This window comes from Limulus polyphemus, unplaced genomic scaffold, assembly GCF_000517525.1.
Source record: "Limulus polyphemus unplaced genomic scaffold, Limulus_polyphemus-2.1.2 Scaffold947, whole genome shotgun sequence".
NCBI lineage: Eukaryota > Metazoa > Arthropoda > Merostomata > Xiphosura > Limulidae > Limulus > Limulus polyphemus.
The window spans coordinates 72,173-87,213 of record NW_013666557.1 but is presented as its reverse complement, the minus strand read 5'-3'; the positions used below and the strand labels follow the sequence as shown (position 1 = coordinate 87,213).

At 34.2% G+C, this 15,041-nt stretch overlaps 1 protein-coding gene across 2 annotated transcripts in view; it reads left to right on the top strand.

Annotated features, from left to right (window-relative positions):
• LOC106461377 (homeobox protein engrailed-1-B-like) overlaps window positions 1-10,628 on the top strand; it is a 62,871-nt gene extending 52,243 nt beyond the window's left edge. For both annotated transcript variants that reach the window (XM_013921195.2, XM_022388325.1), the window contains exon 2: window positions 8,034-10,628. In XM_013921195.2, the coding sequence (XP_013776649.1) occupies window positions 8,034-8,362 (329 nt within the window). In that variant the 3' untranslated portion in view covers window positions 8,363-10,628. The remainder of the gene's footprint in view (window positions 1-8,033) is intronic.
• The last annotated feature ends 4,413 nt before the right edge of the window (window positions 10,629-15,041 follow it).

The following is a 15,041-nucleotide window of genomic DNA, read 5'->3' as shown; positions in this document are numbered from 1 at the left end:
CAGCTAGTCATCACCACCCACCTACAACTCTTGGGCTACTCTTTTACCAACGAATAGTGGGATTGACCGTCACATTATAACGCCCCCACGGCTGAAAGGGCGAGCATGTTTGGCGTAACGGGGATTCGAACCCGCGACCCTCAGATTGCGAGTCGAGCGCTTTATCCACCTGGCCATGCCGGGCCTTCTCTTGTTTCGAAAAGCACAGTAAAACTGCTCTTTCGACGTTAATGAAAAGTAAGGCTACTTTTACTGAGGGCAACTCCATTTTTTTGGGCTTTAAATGTAATGTAAAAATGGTTTTCAAGAACTTTTATGACATCTAGAACACTCTATGTATTAAGTATAAACAACAACAATTATTTTTATGATTTTCTCCGTTTAGGTCTGATCCATCACACCTAAATCTGTCAATCATTGAACGACCTATGACAACGAAAGTGGTTACAATAAGAATAACAATTTATCTTACTATCCTTCTGCTTAGCAGTTTTATTGTTCTCTTTTATTTGAATACAAACATTTTTAGATAGCCTTTCTTTCTGGTCACTTCAACAGGAACCCCATCATGATGGCATCCAGAACGTTTACATTTCATGTAAACATGACATCTTCCAACCTTGCATTTGTAACTGTAACTACGGTAAACATGGCTTTTGGAAATCCTCCCAGTGTATACTGACTAGTTAAGCACTGAAAAATGATGAATGCCAAAGTCGTATCGTTCAAACGCCATAATACTGACTTATCATTGAAAAGCTATTTTAGTGGTTTTTATCATTTGTTGGATATTGTGATGAACAAAGCAGTTGGTATCCACTCCCAGTTATAGGGTTAGTACAAACAAAAAGCAATATAATTAACATTCTACATGCTAATATACGTTGTGCTGGTCTACCTATTGAAATACACTTTGATATATTGTTCTGAATATTGAAACACACTGTTAATGTATTAGTTTACATAGTGAAATACACCAATATATTAGTATACATATTGAAGTACATAGTTAACGTATTGCTATACGTTATTAAGATATTTGTATATAGTATTTCTACACAAATCTTGTAATTTGATATTTTTAAAGTCTCATAGTTTCATGTCCTTCCAGTTTTATTTTGTAATTCACATTTATTACAGAGCGCTCATCATGCTTACTTGTAATACGTTTCTTTCATTGACTTATTATTAGCCCTCTCGAACCAATCACTATACATTTAGGCTTTGTTGTAATCGTTCTTTTTTGGTTTTTGTTTTTTACTTTTATGATATTGGACTTATAACGATGTTTTTTGAAATTGTGTTTTTGAAAATTACATTTCACTAGTGATAATTATTTCACCCGTATTAATGCTGTATAAGCTTTAATATACAATTATTTCAGTTGTTTATTCCATGATATTTATAGAATATCAATACTGACTAAACACAGGTTTTTGTCTCCACTACACGTTGTTAGATGAAACATAACGTTATTTATTTTGCTGTTTGTTTAATGGTGAAATTATACTTGTCAGTCTCTCTTAAAAAGAAGAAATTATGGACTTCTGTCATTTAATGGCATGGTTAGTTGGAAGGATTCACAGCTTTTTGTCCGTTTTGGACCAGTAAGATGGTTCATTCGTACTCATCATGTTATTACGTAGAGGAGTTTAACAAATTTAATAATACAACTTTCAAATCACAAAATACTATAAGTCGTAAAATAATATGATTTTACAAACACACACGCATATATATATATGTGCGTATCGTGAAAAGTTATACGTGTTTTTAGGTAACTCTGCAAACTGTAACGTACTTATTCTACATATTTTGTACAGAAAATTAATGTCTTATTACAAAATGTAATGTTGTTCAAAGTTACTACTTAATTGCTTTCCGTTTCGTGATGTATGTAATAAATTAAAACCAATGACAGAGGCCAAAGAACTTGCGGTCTGAGATGAAAACATGTCTTTTTCGTTAGAGATGTTTAGCTTATAAGGAATTGATCAGCAAGCACGTAGTATATATAGATAACTCAATATAATACATACACACGTTTTATTTTACTAATTGATTAAAATACACGTGCGTGAAAATAAAATTGCAATTCATTATTATAATACTGAGGTTCTTTTTTTCATATTTCAGGCAAATATATTTTCGGTAAATTCTAATTTAGCCAAATGTTCTTTGATCGGTCCTACCTGTTAATCTATACACAAATAATCTGTTATTACTAGGTATAGACACGTCAATTTATTGTATGTATGTTTTTAGGGCTTTTCTCCGCTTGTTGTCCCCTCTCCTCATTTTACGTATTATTATTTCAGCAGCTACGTTTTTATTGATTTACTTACTAATCTTGTGATTTGAATTAGTAGATTTCGGTATACTATCCAGTAATCAATCTCCACATTAATACGTCGTGTATACCGCTAATTTCAGGATTTTCTTTAACCCTCATACACTCTATGAGGCCTGGCATGGCCTGATGGTTAGGGCGCTTAACTCGCAATCTACGGTTCGCGGATTCGAATCCCTTCACCGAATATGCTCGCCCTTTCAGCCGTGGGGGCGTTATAATGCGCGGTCAATCCCTCTATTCGTTGGTAAAAGAGTATTTCGGGAGTTGGCGGTGGGTGGTGTTGACTAGCTACTTTCTCTCTAGTGTATCACTGCTAAATTAGGGATGGCTAGCGCAGATAGCCCTCGTGTAGCTTTGTGCGAAATTATAAAATAAAGCACAAAAAAAAAACACACGCACTAAATATATATATCCATCAGCCGTGCCTGTATATGACCAACTTAAATATGGCTAAGGGTTGATAAAACCCATATCCGTAACATTCTAATTAAGCTTGCTTGTTTGTCTCTTCAGTGAAACTCTTCACCATAAAAAACGTATTTTACTTCTATGATTCGGTTAACGATGTCCAGAGGTGAAGGATTCTGGTGGTTTTAAAGGCAACTTGCTCCGATAGGAAATTAACATTAATGATACTAATTAATCGTCTTGAAATTGTGTATTATACATATGAGGTAGTTCTACGAAGCAAATCGGGAAGTTTACACGCGAAAGTGGTAGATAAAAATATGTGTGTAACACGTACATATGTATAAAGATATCAAGTTATATGTAACACGTACATATGTATAAAGATATCAAGTTATATGTAACACGTACATATGTATAAAGATATCAAGTTATATGTAACACGTACATATGTATAAAGCTATCAAGTTAATTAATTATGGGGTATCTGAGCAATTCGGGAATTTCCTTAGAAGTGAAAACTGAATCCACTCAGTTTTTCAATTGAATATGGTGTGATATGCATAATTGTGTTAGTTTTAAATTTGTTTAATGCTAGATTATATGCTTAAGCTGGAGAAATACGCACGCTCAAATCCACCTTAGTAAATATTTTATTTTTTTTGCAAAACGACCATTCAGAATTTCATAAATTAAACTATATACTTTACTACATCATTATTTGAGTTAAGTCATTCTATGCATACTGTTAATAGTACACATATGATGTTATGGTGTAACGGGCATTATAACGATCAGTTGCTGCACACGTTAATTCTTTGGTGACACGACTTCACAAGAATATTAAGTTGTCTGTATATCGCATTACTTATAACCGAGTTGACAGTGATGAATGGACAATGGGTGGCAGATCAGTCGTTTAATAGATCACACGGTGAAGGATCGTCACATCAGTAGAGCTAAATAACACTTACCAATCATCGATGTTCGGCTTAATATATTTTTTTATAGAACTCAAGGACCGGCTACGTTAAATGTGGTTCAGTGAAATGTATCTGAATTATAACATTGATAAATAACAAAATAGTACATCGTAAGAAAGCTCGTGTATCAAACGTAACAGTTTAGTGTCGCGTTTACGAAATGCCTAATCGCAAAATTGGGCTTATGATTAGATTCTCTAACAAAACTATTACATGCTTATTATGTAGAAAACAAACATTTGTTGTAGTTATATGGAGGGAAAGAGACTGTCTGAATCGTTTATGTAACACGTATTTATTTTTTACATAATGCACTTTAGAATGACTCCACGTGTCTGTGTGACAGAGTTTATCACAGAAAGCGTTGTCTGATAACTACAATAAGACACAGTGGCTCAGCAATAAGTCTGAAGGCTTATAACGCTCAAATCCGGGTTTTGATACTCGTTGCGGCTACAGCAGAGATAGTCCACAGTGTAGCTTGGCGTTTAAAAAATATTTGATAAAATAGTTAATAAATAATATACATATTTTAAAAATTGAACGAAAATTAATTTATAGGAGCCACTACTAGTATTATTTGTAATGAAAACGAATGAAAAAAAATGTGTAGCACTTAGATAAGCGAAACTCAAACTTAAGAAATTACATACTGAAATTTACGAGTGGTAACGTAGATAAGTTAAAACCCAAGAAATTGCACGCTTAAGTTTACGGGTGGTCATTCAGTCGTCTCAGTACATACTGATTTTATGTGGTGAGACTCAAACCATAAATCCTTGTACTCATAGTCTAGGTACGCTAACTACTGAGCCATTTTTAGTTAGAGGTGGTTTGTTTGACTGAAGGTAAGCACAAAGCTCTGCCCATAGCGGGGATCTAAACCCGGTTTATAGCGTTGTAAGTCCGCAGACATATTGCTGTGCCACTGGGGGGGGGGGCAGTTAAAAATGGCTAGAAGCATGATTAAAATAACAAAACCGTAACACTTAATGTTTGGACAAGTTAATTCTATGTTGTAATCAGATGCTAAGTGTTGATGACTTATTCTCATCATCTCGTATCAAGTGATGCATGAAGATGACATTTTAACATCAGTTTTAGCTAGGTTAACCACATGTTTATTATCTTAGCTGTTATAGGTTACTTAGTTGTAAGTACAGAAGTATTTGATAGTTTCAATGCGATATAAGATACTGACTTATGACATTGATTTCAATCATTTGAATTATGCCCTTTAATACATAAAATCTGTAATGCGAAAACCGTACAGTACGGTATTTTCGCAATAAACCCTTACTAATTCTGTTTAATACTATGATTATTATCTTTTTTATTTCTTTCATGACATAAAAATCAGTAGTTCAAGCAATAATTAATCATCTAATTATTTATCAGAACAACAAATATCGATAAACACATTCAACTCATTAAGGAGCAGACTTTTATATTCGTGTACACTTGCGCTAGCTGTCCTTAACTTTGAACTGATAGACTAGAAGGAAGGCAGCTAGTCAACAGCACCCACCGCCAACTCTCGGGCTACTATAATCGAATAGTAGAATTTGACTGTCACACTTAGAAAAATACATCCGCGGTTTCAAAGTGCGGAGCGCGTTTTTGATGTACTTGGACATGAGTCATATATGAAACTTCAAATTCACAATCCGGCACACTAATTATTAGGCCACGCTTAGCCCCGCATTCGGCAGATAAAATTATCATTTTTTTATTTTTTATTTTGAGGAAACTAAATTCCACAGATACGGTTGACTCTCCAGTCTCCCATTCCTTAATATTCTGAATAGTTTTTTTTCTTCTTTCTTTTTTTGAGCAGAAGGATTTTGAGGTTTCTTTTACTTCCATGCCTTGCGGGTCTTGGCGGAAGGAAATGGTTATGTAAATTGGGTATTTAGACGTAAATGGAACGATGTGTCTTCTTTCGTCGTTCTTTGGAGCAAGGATGATAGTTAATTGCGGCAGGAGGGAAAAGGGTAACTTTTACTGTCATAAGTGTCACCTCAGAAGAAAATTGGTATTGAAGGAGACCACCCACACCACTGTAACAGGGGAAGCGATCAGAGCGTAACAGAACAGTAAAGAGGAATATGACATGGATTGAGAATTTTTTTATATACTGTTCAATAATTTGTTTTTTCTTTAGCTGGTCAAATCGTAACATTCCTTAAACTAAGTAGTCAAATAAAAAATAAAATTTATTTTGAACTTTTCATGTTTGACAGTCGTTTTAAGTAACGCAGTTTGTCTAACCCCATGAAAACAGTCATGCATTAAAATATGTGAACGAAACTTGAAAGGGAAATTCGTTTGTTGTTCCTGTAGTTTTTATATAGTGAATTAGGAATCTTGGCGTTCGCAATTTGTAAGCGACGTGGGACAACGAACATTATCTATTTTATATAATTCTGTGTTCTCAATCCAAAAATAAAATATGAATTAGCCGAACTTTATTCATTTATTTTTTGTGGAATCAGTAACAATTATTATGTTCTCTTGTGAAGGAGAGAAATAGACAAAAGCAAAGGATAAACAGAAAATTATGCTTCTTCAAACTTGAATGAGTAAACTGTTTATTTCGTTCGTTATTTAGTCAATTTGTTGTTAAGTACAAAGCTACTTAATGGGCTATGTGTGCTGTGCCCACTACGAACCTCGAAACCCAATTTTTAGAGTTTTAAGCCACTGACTTGCCGTTGACATTGTGTTTTTCATAATCGCGACTAGTATTGCCATATCGTCTGTTACATTAATAATATACCACCAAACATGCTTGCCCTTTCAGCCGTGTTGGCGTTATAATGTGACGGTCAATCCCACTATTCGTTGGTAAAAGAGTAGCCCAAGAATTGGCGGTGGATGGTGATGAATAGCTGCCCTCCCTCTAGTCTCACACTGCTAAATTAGGGACGGCTAGCGCAGATAGCCCTCGTGTAGCTTTGCGCGAAATTCAAACAAACAATAAACAACAACAACAATACATTAATAATCGTTTTCTAGTTTTAGACAGTCACATAAAAAACGTAGATTTCTCAATAATCAAATTTCAGAACAAGAAGTTTGAAATGAAATATCAGTATTTTTGGGTTAGAAAATGAACCCGAAAATCAATTGTTTTGGGGAAGCTATTAATCTGTCGTATGGAAAAGGGGGGGGGGAAGGCGCCAAACGTATCCCTATAAAAAATACTAAATAATTAGATTTTATAAATCACTTCATTGAAACAAACGTACGTTCCCAGATCTCTCCTAATAGGTAATGTGCCATACGATCACAATGTAGGAAAAATCAGCTTAATTAGCTAAGATTCACAATACGATTTCTATTTTTGCTAGTACTTTCTGGTTGCTGTGTAAATTAAAGACGTACAGAAACTGTCTCTTGACCATCAGTCGACCGATTTTGAAAGTAGATATAAAATAAACAGGTAACTCTCGTTAAGGATTGTTTATTTATTTTAGAACAAAGCCACATTGAACTACCTGCTGCGTCCACCGCGGAAAATCGAACCCCGGATTTTAGCGTTATAAGACCACTGACCGCTGCGCCACCAGAGAGTCGTTAAGGAACGAGATATTATTGTATTTCAATAGCGTATTCTGTTATCTTTCAGTATCTTGGTATTTTTTAGAAATACTTCATAATGAATACTCTGCAAAGCAAATTTAATTTCGGTAATGTGTCATATCTACATTTGTTTTCATAACTGGTAAATCAGTTGGAGACATAACTATATGCAAAGTATACGTATAACTAGTACTGTTAGCTCTGACAAAAAAAGCTCAACCGTAACATGCAAGATGGAATATGATGCATATGAGATATAAACCAGGAGTTTGCGTTAAAATATTATTTATCTTTTTTGAACAAGTATTCGCTTTAGCAAAAAGCTCTGAAGTACAAAGCCTTTTGCACAAATTCACGTTATTAATGAAACGAACTCCATAGGAGATTACAACAATAGTAAGCGAAACCATTCGTAAGTGATGTCAGATGTATAACTGTTACAATGTCATAACCTCTAATAATGGTGACACGTGTGGTGATTCTATAGTCAGTTATTTGTAGATGTTAACTGCTTTTCAAATCGAAATTACTTTAGTGTTTTCCTTATAGTAAATTATCGGTCAAAAGTATAATGTGGTAATCTTCTTTTGAGGAACATATAATAAATATTTTTCTTAACTTACATTTAACTTGTTTTAGTATAGATCCCAGTAAAATTACCGTGTGAGCATTTCTTTATCTCACCTAATATTTCTCTGTACCAGGGCCCAGGTCTCGGCGAATAAAGAAGAAATTGAAGCCTGACGAAAAACGGCCAAGAACTGCTTTCACAGCAGACCAGCTAGCCCGACTCAAGGCAGAGTTCCAAGAAAACCGCTACCTGACGGAGAAAAGACGACAAGACTTGGCTCGCGAATTACAACTTAACGAATCCCAAATCAAAATTTGGTTCCAGAACAAGCGAGCAAAGATCAAAAAGGCCACTGGCCATACTAACTCGCTGGCCATCCAGCTGATGGCTCAGGGCTTGTACAACCATAGTACGATCCCTGTTCGTGATGATCTGGACGACAAGGATATTGACTCGTCGTAGACTGGTTTGTTGACACCACCCTGACTGTACATATCACCGTTTAAAGACTTTTTAACGTCATGGCGTACTAAGCCCTCGCTCATATGTATGTTATAAACTCAGTTCGTCGTCTAAATATTATGTAGAATGATGCAGGAATAATATCGTCGATCTTCATTACTATGGCAGTTTCTCAGGTGTGAAACTCGTGACGAGACAATTCTTGATAACGAACATATATTTCGTCGTCCAGTCTACACGTCCCCTGACACCATCGTGAAATAAAAATTTTAAGTAACAACAATTATTGTAAATTGGGACACAGTCGTACAAGCATAAAGATTACGGACTTACCAAGTAATCTGCTAGTTTCTAAGTCATTTCGTGCTATGTTGTGTGTAGTGTATATCCCTTATATATATCTATATATATAGTAAATCATGAGATCAGCATATGTCGCCCTTGGATGTTTCATAAAGTCACAATGACTGCTATTCAACTTCTCCATTATTTTGGAATATGATTTAATTATAATAGCCTCTGTCATGAAACTCGTCGTTGGTCTTCAGCTTATGACAAAGCTCAAGAAGTCCAACTTTGATCAGTGAGACTGATCCAGATTGTCACTGACTTAGTTGGTCTTGAAGTTGTGCCACATCTGGTTAATCTCAAATTTTCTTCAACTTATTCTTTTGGCTTTGGTCAGAATTGGTCATGAATAAGCTTCAGTATTCATGTAGCTTTGTTGGTCTCGAGTTTGTTTCACACCAGTAACCTCGTTCATCTTCAAATGATCTCAGAATTGGCTGGATACAGTTTGTGTCTCAGGTTACTATACTCTATAGTTTATGCCATGCTTTGTGGATCTCTTTCTTCACACAAACATAAACTTTTAGACTCCATTAAGTGTAACACTGATCATTTGTGTCTTGTGTGAAACGTCATCCTTTATCAAGTTATTTAAACTTTTATTAAGAGAGATCAGTTCGGAGTTCACATTAAACTTAATTTATCTCAAATCACATTTTACCCCCGTTTAACCTTTAGGCTTAACATCTATGCAGAACAATGTATTTTTTTAAATAATAGAGAGAACAGCTAAGAGCGGAACATTTCTTACGTTTATTGGTTAACAAATATTTAATTTTATTTGAACACTATTTCTATCTTGTACGGTAGTGATGAAGAATGTTTGGGGATCGAACAAATGAGCTTTGAGGACCTCGTATTTGCAAATATTGAGTTCTCTGTTGTAAGAATGTTCTTATAAAGAGGAAAACACCCCTGAATCCCCATTACATTGAGCACCCTTAACATAAAATATATACTGATTAATTGATCTGAAGGTTACCACGTTGGAACCTTAAATAAGAGGTCTGAAAAGTTCTGTGACATTCTGTATGCGATCAGTCTTCGCCATGAAACATCGGAACATAGAGTGAGGCCTCTTCTATTCGTTCCCCATTTTTTTACACCTCTGGTATTTGCATTTACTTTTCAACCATGTTTCTGTAAAGCAAGGTGCTAATTCAACGTCTTTTTCATTGTGTATGATATAATGTTCAACTAAGCTAAGACATTGGCTATTATCTATATGTAAATACTAAAATGCTCCTAAACTCATATCGAAGGTCTGAAGGTGGGAAAAAAAATCAAGGAAAATAAAAGAGCGTTATCTGTCTTGTAATGCAATATGTGTAGATTGGCTTGTTGTTATAGCAGCAGGTTTTCTAGATATTTCATGATGTTAACCGCAAGTATCACCAAACCCCTGAAAATCGAAAAATGAATAGAAGAGAAAAATTTCAGATGCAAACACTAAAATATGCATTTCATTAACAAAATTATTTTATCAAGCCAATCAGATTATAATCACTTGTTTCGCAGATGATTAGACTGTTTTATAGTGTGTATTACAAAAACCAGATGGCATTGCAACAAATGGAACAACGTTATGTTTATAACAAATTAAATGATGTTATCTATTCATCTTTTTCTATCGTTGTAAAACCTTAAGCTAAACGAATTAGCTAAATGTACAGCTTTGAATTAAGTTATGTTGACATAGTCGATGCTTCTGTCTTAAGAAAAACTTTTTCCGGATTTCCCCCCCCCCCTTTTTAAGATTAACAATGCAGTAGTGTTTCACAGGGGTCTCTAGTGTTCCTTGTTGGTCTGATCTTTACTGGTATTTATGATAAAATTAGTTGTGTATTATAGTTACCCCTTTGTGAGTTTGAGTGTACATATAAGTTTTCTGTACAAATTTTGCATGATTGGAAATAAAATATTTTCATTGCTGTAAAACCTTTGACTTAAATATGTTAGGCGAACGTGAGCAGTCTTTAAGTGTGATTTTAAAATTCACGGAGATTCTGACCGCTGATTGGTTGAGGAAAGAAATATTACATAGTTACAATTAGTATAATAATAATGTTTTGAGTTTCCTCGATGTTACGTTGAAATTTTCAAAATTTTGTTTCAAGACAATAAAACATTATTTGAATATTATTGTCCGCGTAGAATAGGGATTAGGTAACAATTTTTTTTTAAATTACAAATTATGAAAATTTACAAGACTTACTTATATAATTATATATGAATACTGAGCGATCGTTGGTCAATAAAAAACAAAAGCATTGCAAACCTTGTAAATGTTTCCCAATAACTAGATCATTTTGTAAATTATGTAAAAGGGGATTAGTTTATATTTTTCGCAAAAGAATAATTAAATTCCATGAAAATTGGACTTGAATCTTTCCGGAATTCTTCATATTTTTGTATTTTCTTAAACCACGTGGTCACCAACAAATCCACGTGCTAATAATTAGAACAACCTAATACGAAGTAGAGCCTTTAAATTGATTTAAAAATAACAACATTAAACAAGAAAATTGCCTTTCTTTGAAACACAAATCAAGTTAAACTAAAACCTTGAACTTTTGAATGAAAACAATTAAGTCTAATTAGCACGGTTAAGCAGTAGTCTCGCTGCAGACATTAACCTTAGCTATTAAACCAAATCATCTTATTTTGTTCATGGTAGTTTTCTATGTGTTTTACAAACCACTGTAATTATAATATAAAAACGTTGTTTTAAGTTTATACATATGCATATATATACACACATCCGATATTGTTTATTTCTGATTACAGTATTGTTCAGCGTTAATAAGGTTTGCAGTAACGTAGGAAATTAGTTATATCCAATCGTCGTGGTCATTTTTATTTCAAATTAATTACTTAAAGAATAAACACGTGTTTTCAAATTAAATATACAATTTTTGTGTTATTTACACAATAATTCTTCTAATTCATTGCTGTGCAAAGCCTCGTCAAAAAATAAATAAAAAAATTTCTGCCGGCAGAGGAAGAACAAGTTTCTTTCTTTGTTTGTTACTAAGCATACAGCTTCACAATGGGCTATATGTAGTCTGCCCATTGCGGGCATAGAAATTTGATTTTTAACCTTATAAGCCTCAGACTTACGGCTGAGCTACCAGGGGACATTGGAACAAGAAACGCAAGGTAGGTAGATTTTAAAATGGCGGATAGTGGTAACTCGAAGAAACAGCGAGGATGTCGAAAAAGATAACTTTGAGTGGAATACTTATTTCTTTTTGAGTGAGAAATGTTATCCATTCTACTATATTATCACAGCCATCTTCAACACTTTCTATTTGATTGATCAAAGCGAAACATAAAAAAGTAAGAATCTTCTAGATTAAATTACAATTTTTTTATGGTCAGTTGTAATTTGTTGTGCTTAGCTAACGTATATAGTTATGCATACTTTTGACAATAGTAATAATTAGCAGATGAGATATTTACAATCATATTTAATGCACTTATATAAGACAGTAGACGTCGCTGTATTTTTTTCTGATTGTTTCTTGTGAAGTCTGCGCGGAAGAGACAGAAAGTATTCCACGGAGGAAAAAGTCCAAAAACCAGGCGGTAGACTTCTGCCGGAAGAGGCAAAGGCCTAATAAACGCATCTATTTTATACATATTTAGATTTGCACTGCCTTAAGATTGTTCTTGGAGAAGGTCGTTTGCTGATACCAGTTATAAAACAAGAAACATGTTTTCCACTTGATACAATTAATAGTAGGAAGAAAAAACGGATAACACAGGCCTGCGAACCTAAACTTCATAAAAGTTGTTTTGGTTTTAATACCAGATTTTTCATAATGCTGCTACGCAGATTTCGAAAATTATTCATTTTTTTTCTATCACGTAAGGATTTTTTTACAAACCGGGAAGAAAAAAAAACTCTTTCTTACATCAAATTATTATTTCGTTTACCACAACGAACATTGTTTTATTATTATGTTTGTTAAAAAAAATACGAACAAACTGAAGGAAAGAACATTGATGTCAAACGAATATTCATCCTCATTCATTCTGATTTGTAATGTGAACTCTACGTCTTTTAGTCTCAAAACTACGTGTTGTGGTCTTTCTTTTATGTGTTGCGTTACGACGTTTTGTGAAAACAAAATACGTGATGGAGAAAAATGGATATCATTTTCGGATTCAGCGTACAGGAATTACTGTAGAACATGTAAAAATGTCAAGACAATAAAACCATCGCAGGTCTTTGTAACCTAAACTAGTTTTCTCTAGTTTTAAAATGAATGTTGGGAATTTCAAGAGTTTCTAGTTATTTTTAACGGATAGTATTAACAAAAGGTGACGCTATACCACAGTAAACATGTTAATACATATCTTAAGAACACAGCAGCTTCCTTACTGAAGCCATTTAGTTGATAGAAAAGTTATTATATATATATATACTCCTCAGTTTACTTCAACAATTTACACAGTCATGTATTTGCTAACGATTAAACTATTATTTTATTACAAAATAATAAAAAATATAACGCTACTTCTTCTAGTTAATTATTATACTTCTAGTAAATATTTGTAAGTTATTTAATTTTTGAAACGTACATATAGGCTAGTGCAGATGTGTGTGTGGAAGGTATGTTTGTTTTAGAATTTCGCGCGAAGCTATATGATGTCTAATTTAGCAGTTAGAGAGAAGGCATCTAGTCAACACCACTCACCGCTACTCTTTTACCAACGAATAGTGGGAGCGACCGACACTTTATAACGCCCTTACGCCTGAAAGGGCTAGCATGTTCAGTGACAAGGATTTGAACGTGCGATCCTCAGATTGCGAGTCGAGCGCCTTAACCACCGGGCTATGCCAGAGTCGTCTATAGAAGGAACTAACGAGATAAAAACACTTTTGTGCTATATAACTTAGCATGGTATCTAAAGTTTACTAATTCCTTGAGTAACCGAACATTTAATAATTGTGTGTACATGTGACGACATTTACTTCTGGACTTTTATGCAAATTGCTATGTTACTTTCGACAACACAACACCATTTCAAACACGAGAGACAAAGAACAAAATGTTTGGTAACAACCTAGTTATGTTCTGAATATGTAAGTCGTTTGACTCAGAGACGCAGATGTAACGACTACACTTGATATCTCTACATTTCAGTCTGCACCTCATCGTTCCTGGATCACAAACCTCCTCATGTCATTAGTTGTGTCATACTTTCCAACACTGATAAGTTAGTCAAATACCCGTCCCATACGCCCTGTCTTCTGACGTGCCACTGCCTCGCAGTTGGTACTAATTAGCACTAGGTATGAGAGTAGCCAGACTCCCGCAGGAAGCCCAGCATTCCTCTCCGCTACATAGGCACTGCTTCCTATTAGAGGCTCATTAAAAGGAAAAGAGTTTGTTTAAAGCAGTCATCTAATGTCGTCAGAAATCACACCAACCAAGACCTCACACGATGAAACCACTGGTAAGCTAGTACTCGTGTTTCCAAGTCTTCGTTATCAGCATTTTCTCTGGCTTATGCACGTGGCCTGAGGAGTGAAATAGCATTGCGGTACTTTAAAACATATTAATTTCTTATGAAAGGATTGTTGTCATTTTTTACACATTTATTTATTTGAGAGAATAAATGTTAAATGGGATACTGAAATCCCTTTATGTTTAAACAATCGCATTCAACATCACTAAACCTTTTCAGAACTGTTGATTCTAATGTAATCTTATTAAGGACTATTAATTGTAGAGCAATTTTTATTTTCAGGACTATTGATTGTAGGGTAATCTTTTTTCTTCAGGATTATATTATTGATTGTAGTGTAATCTTCTTCAGAACTATTGATTGTACTACAATGTTTCTCTTGATAAATATTGATTGTAGTGTGATATTTTTTACAGAAAACTGTTGATTGTGGTATTATACTTCTCTTCAGGACTACTGGTTGTATTTAATTTTCCTTTGCAAAACTATTGACAATAATGTAATATTTCTTTTCAGAGCTATTAATTATAGCGTGATCTTCCTCTTTTGGACTATAGATTGCAGTGTGATATTTTTCTTAAAACATTGGATTGTAGTGTAATCTTCTTCTTCAAGTCTATTGATTGCAATGTTAAGCTTCTTTCTCTTCTGGACTTGAATTTCATTGACGGTAGCGTAATACCTCTTAAAGAGAACATTGATTGGAACAGCATAAATACTGAATACAAGCAATGGTGAAGGTATAAATAAAACTATAAAAACACTTTATTTTCGCTATAGTTTGAAACAGTTAAATTTTATAACACCGTGCGTAGTCCATTTAAAAACATCTTAATACTTTATCCTCAGTGGG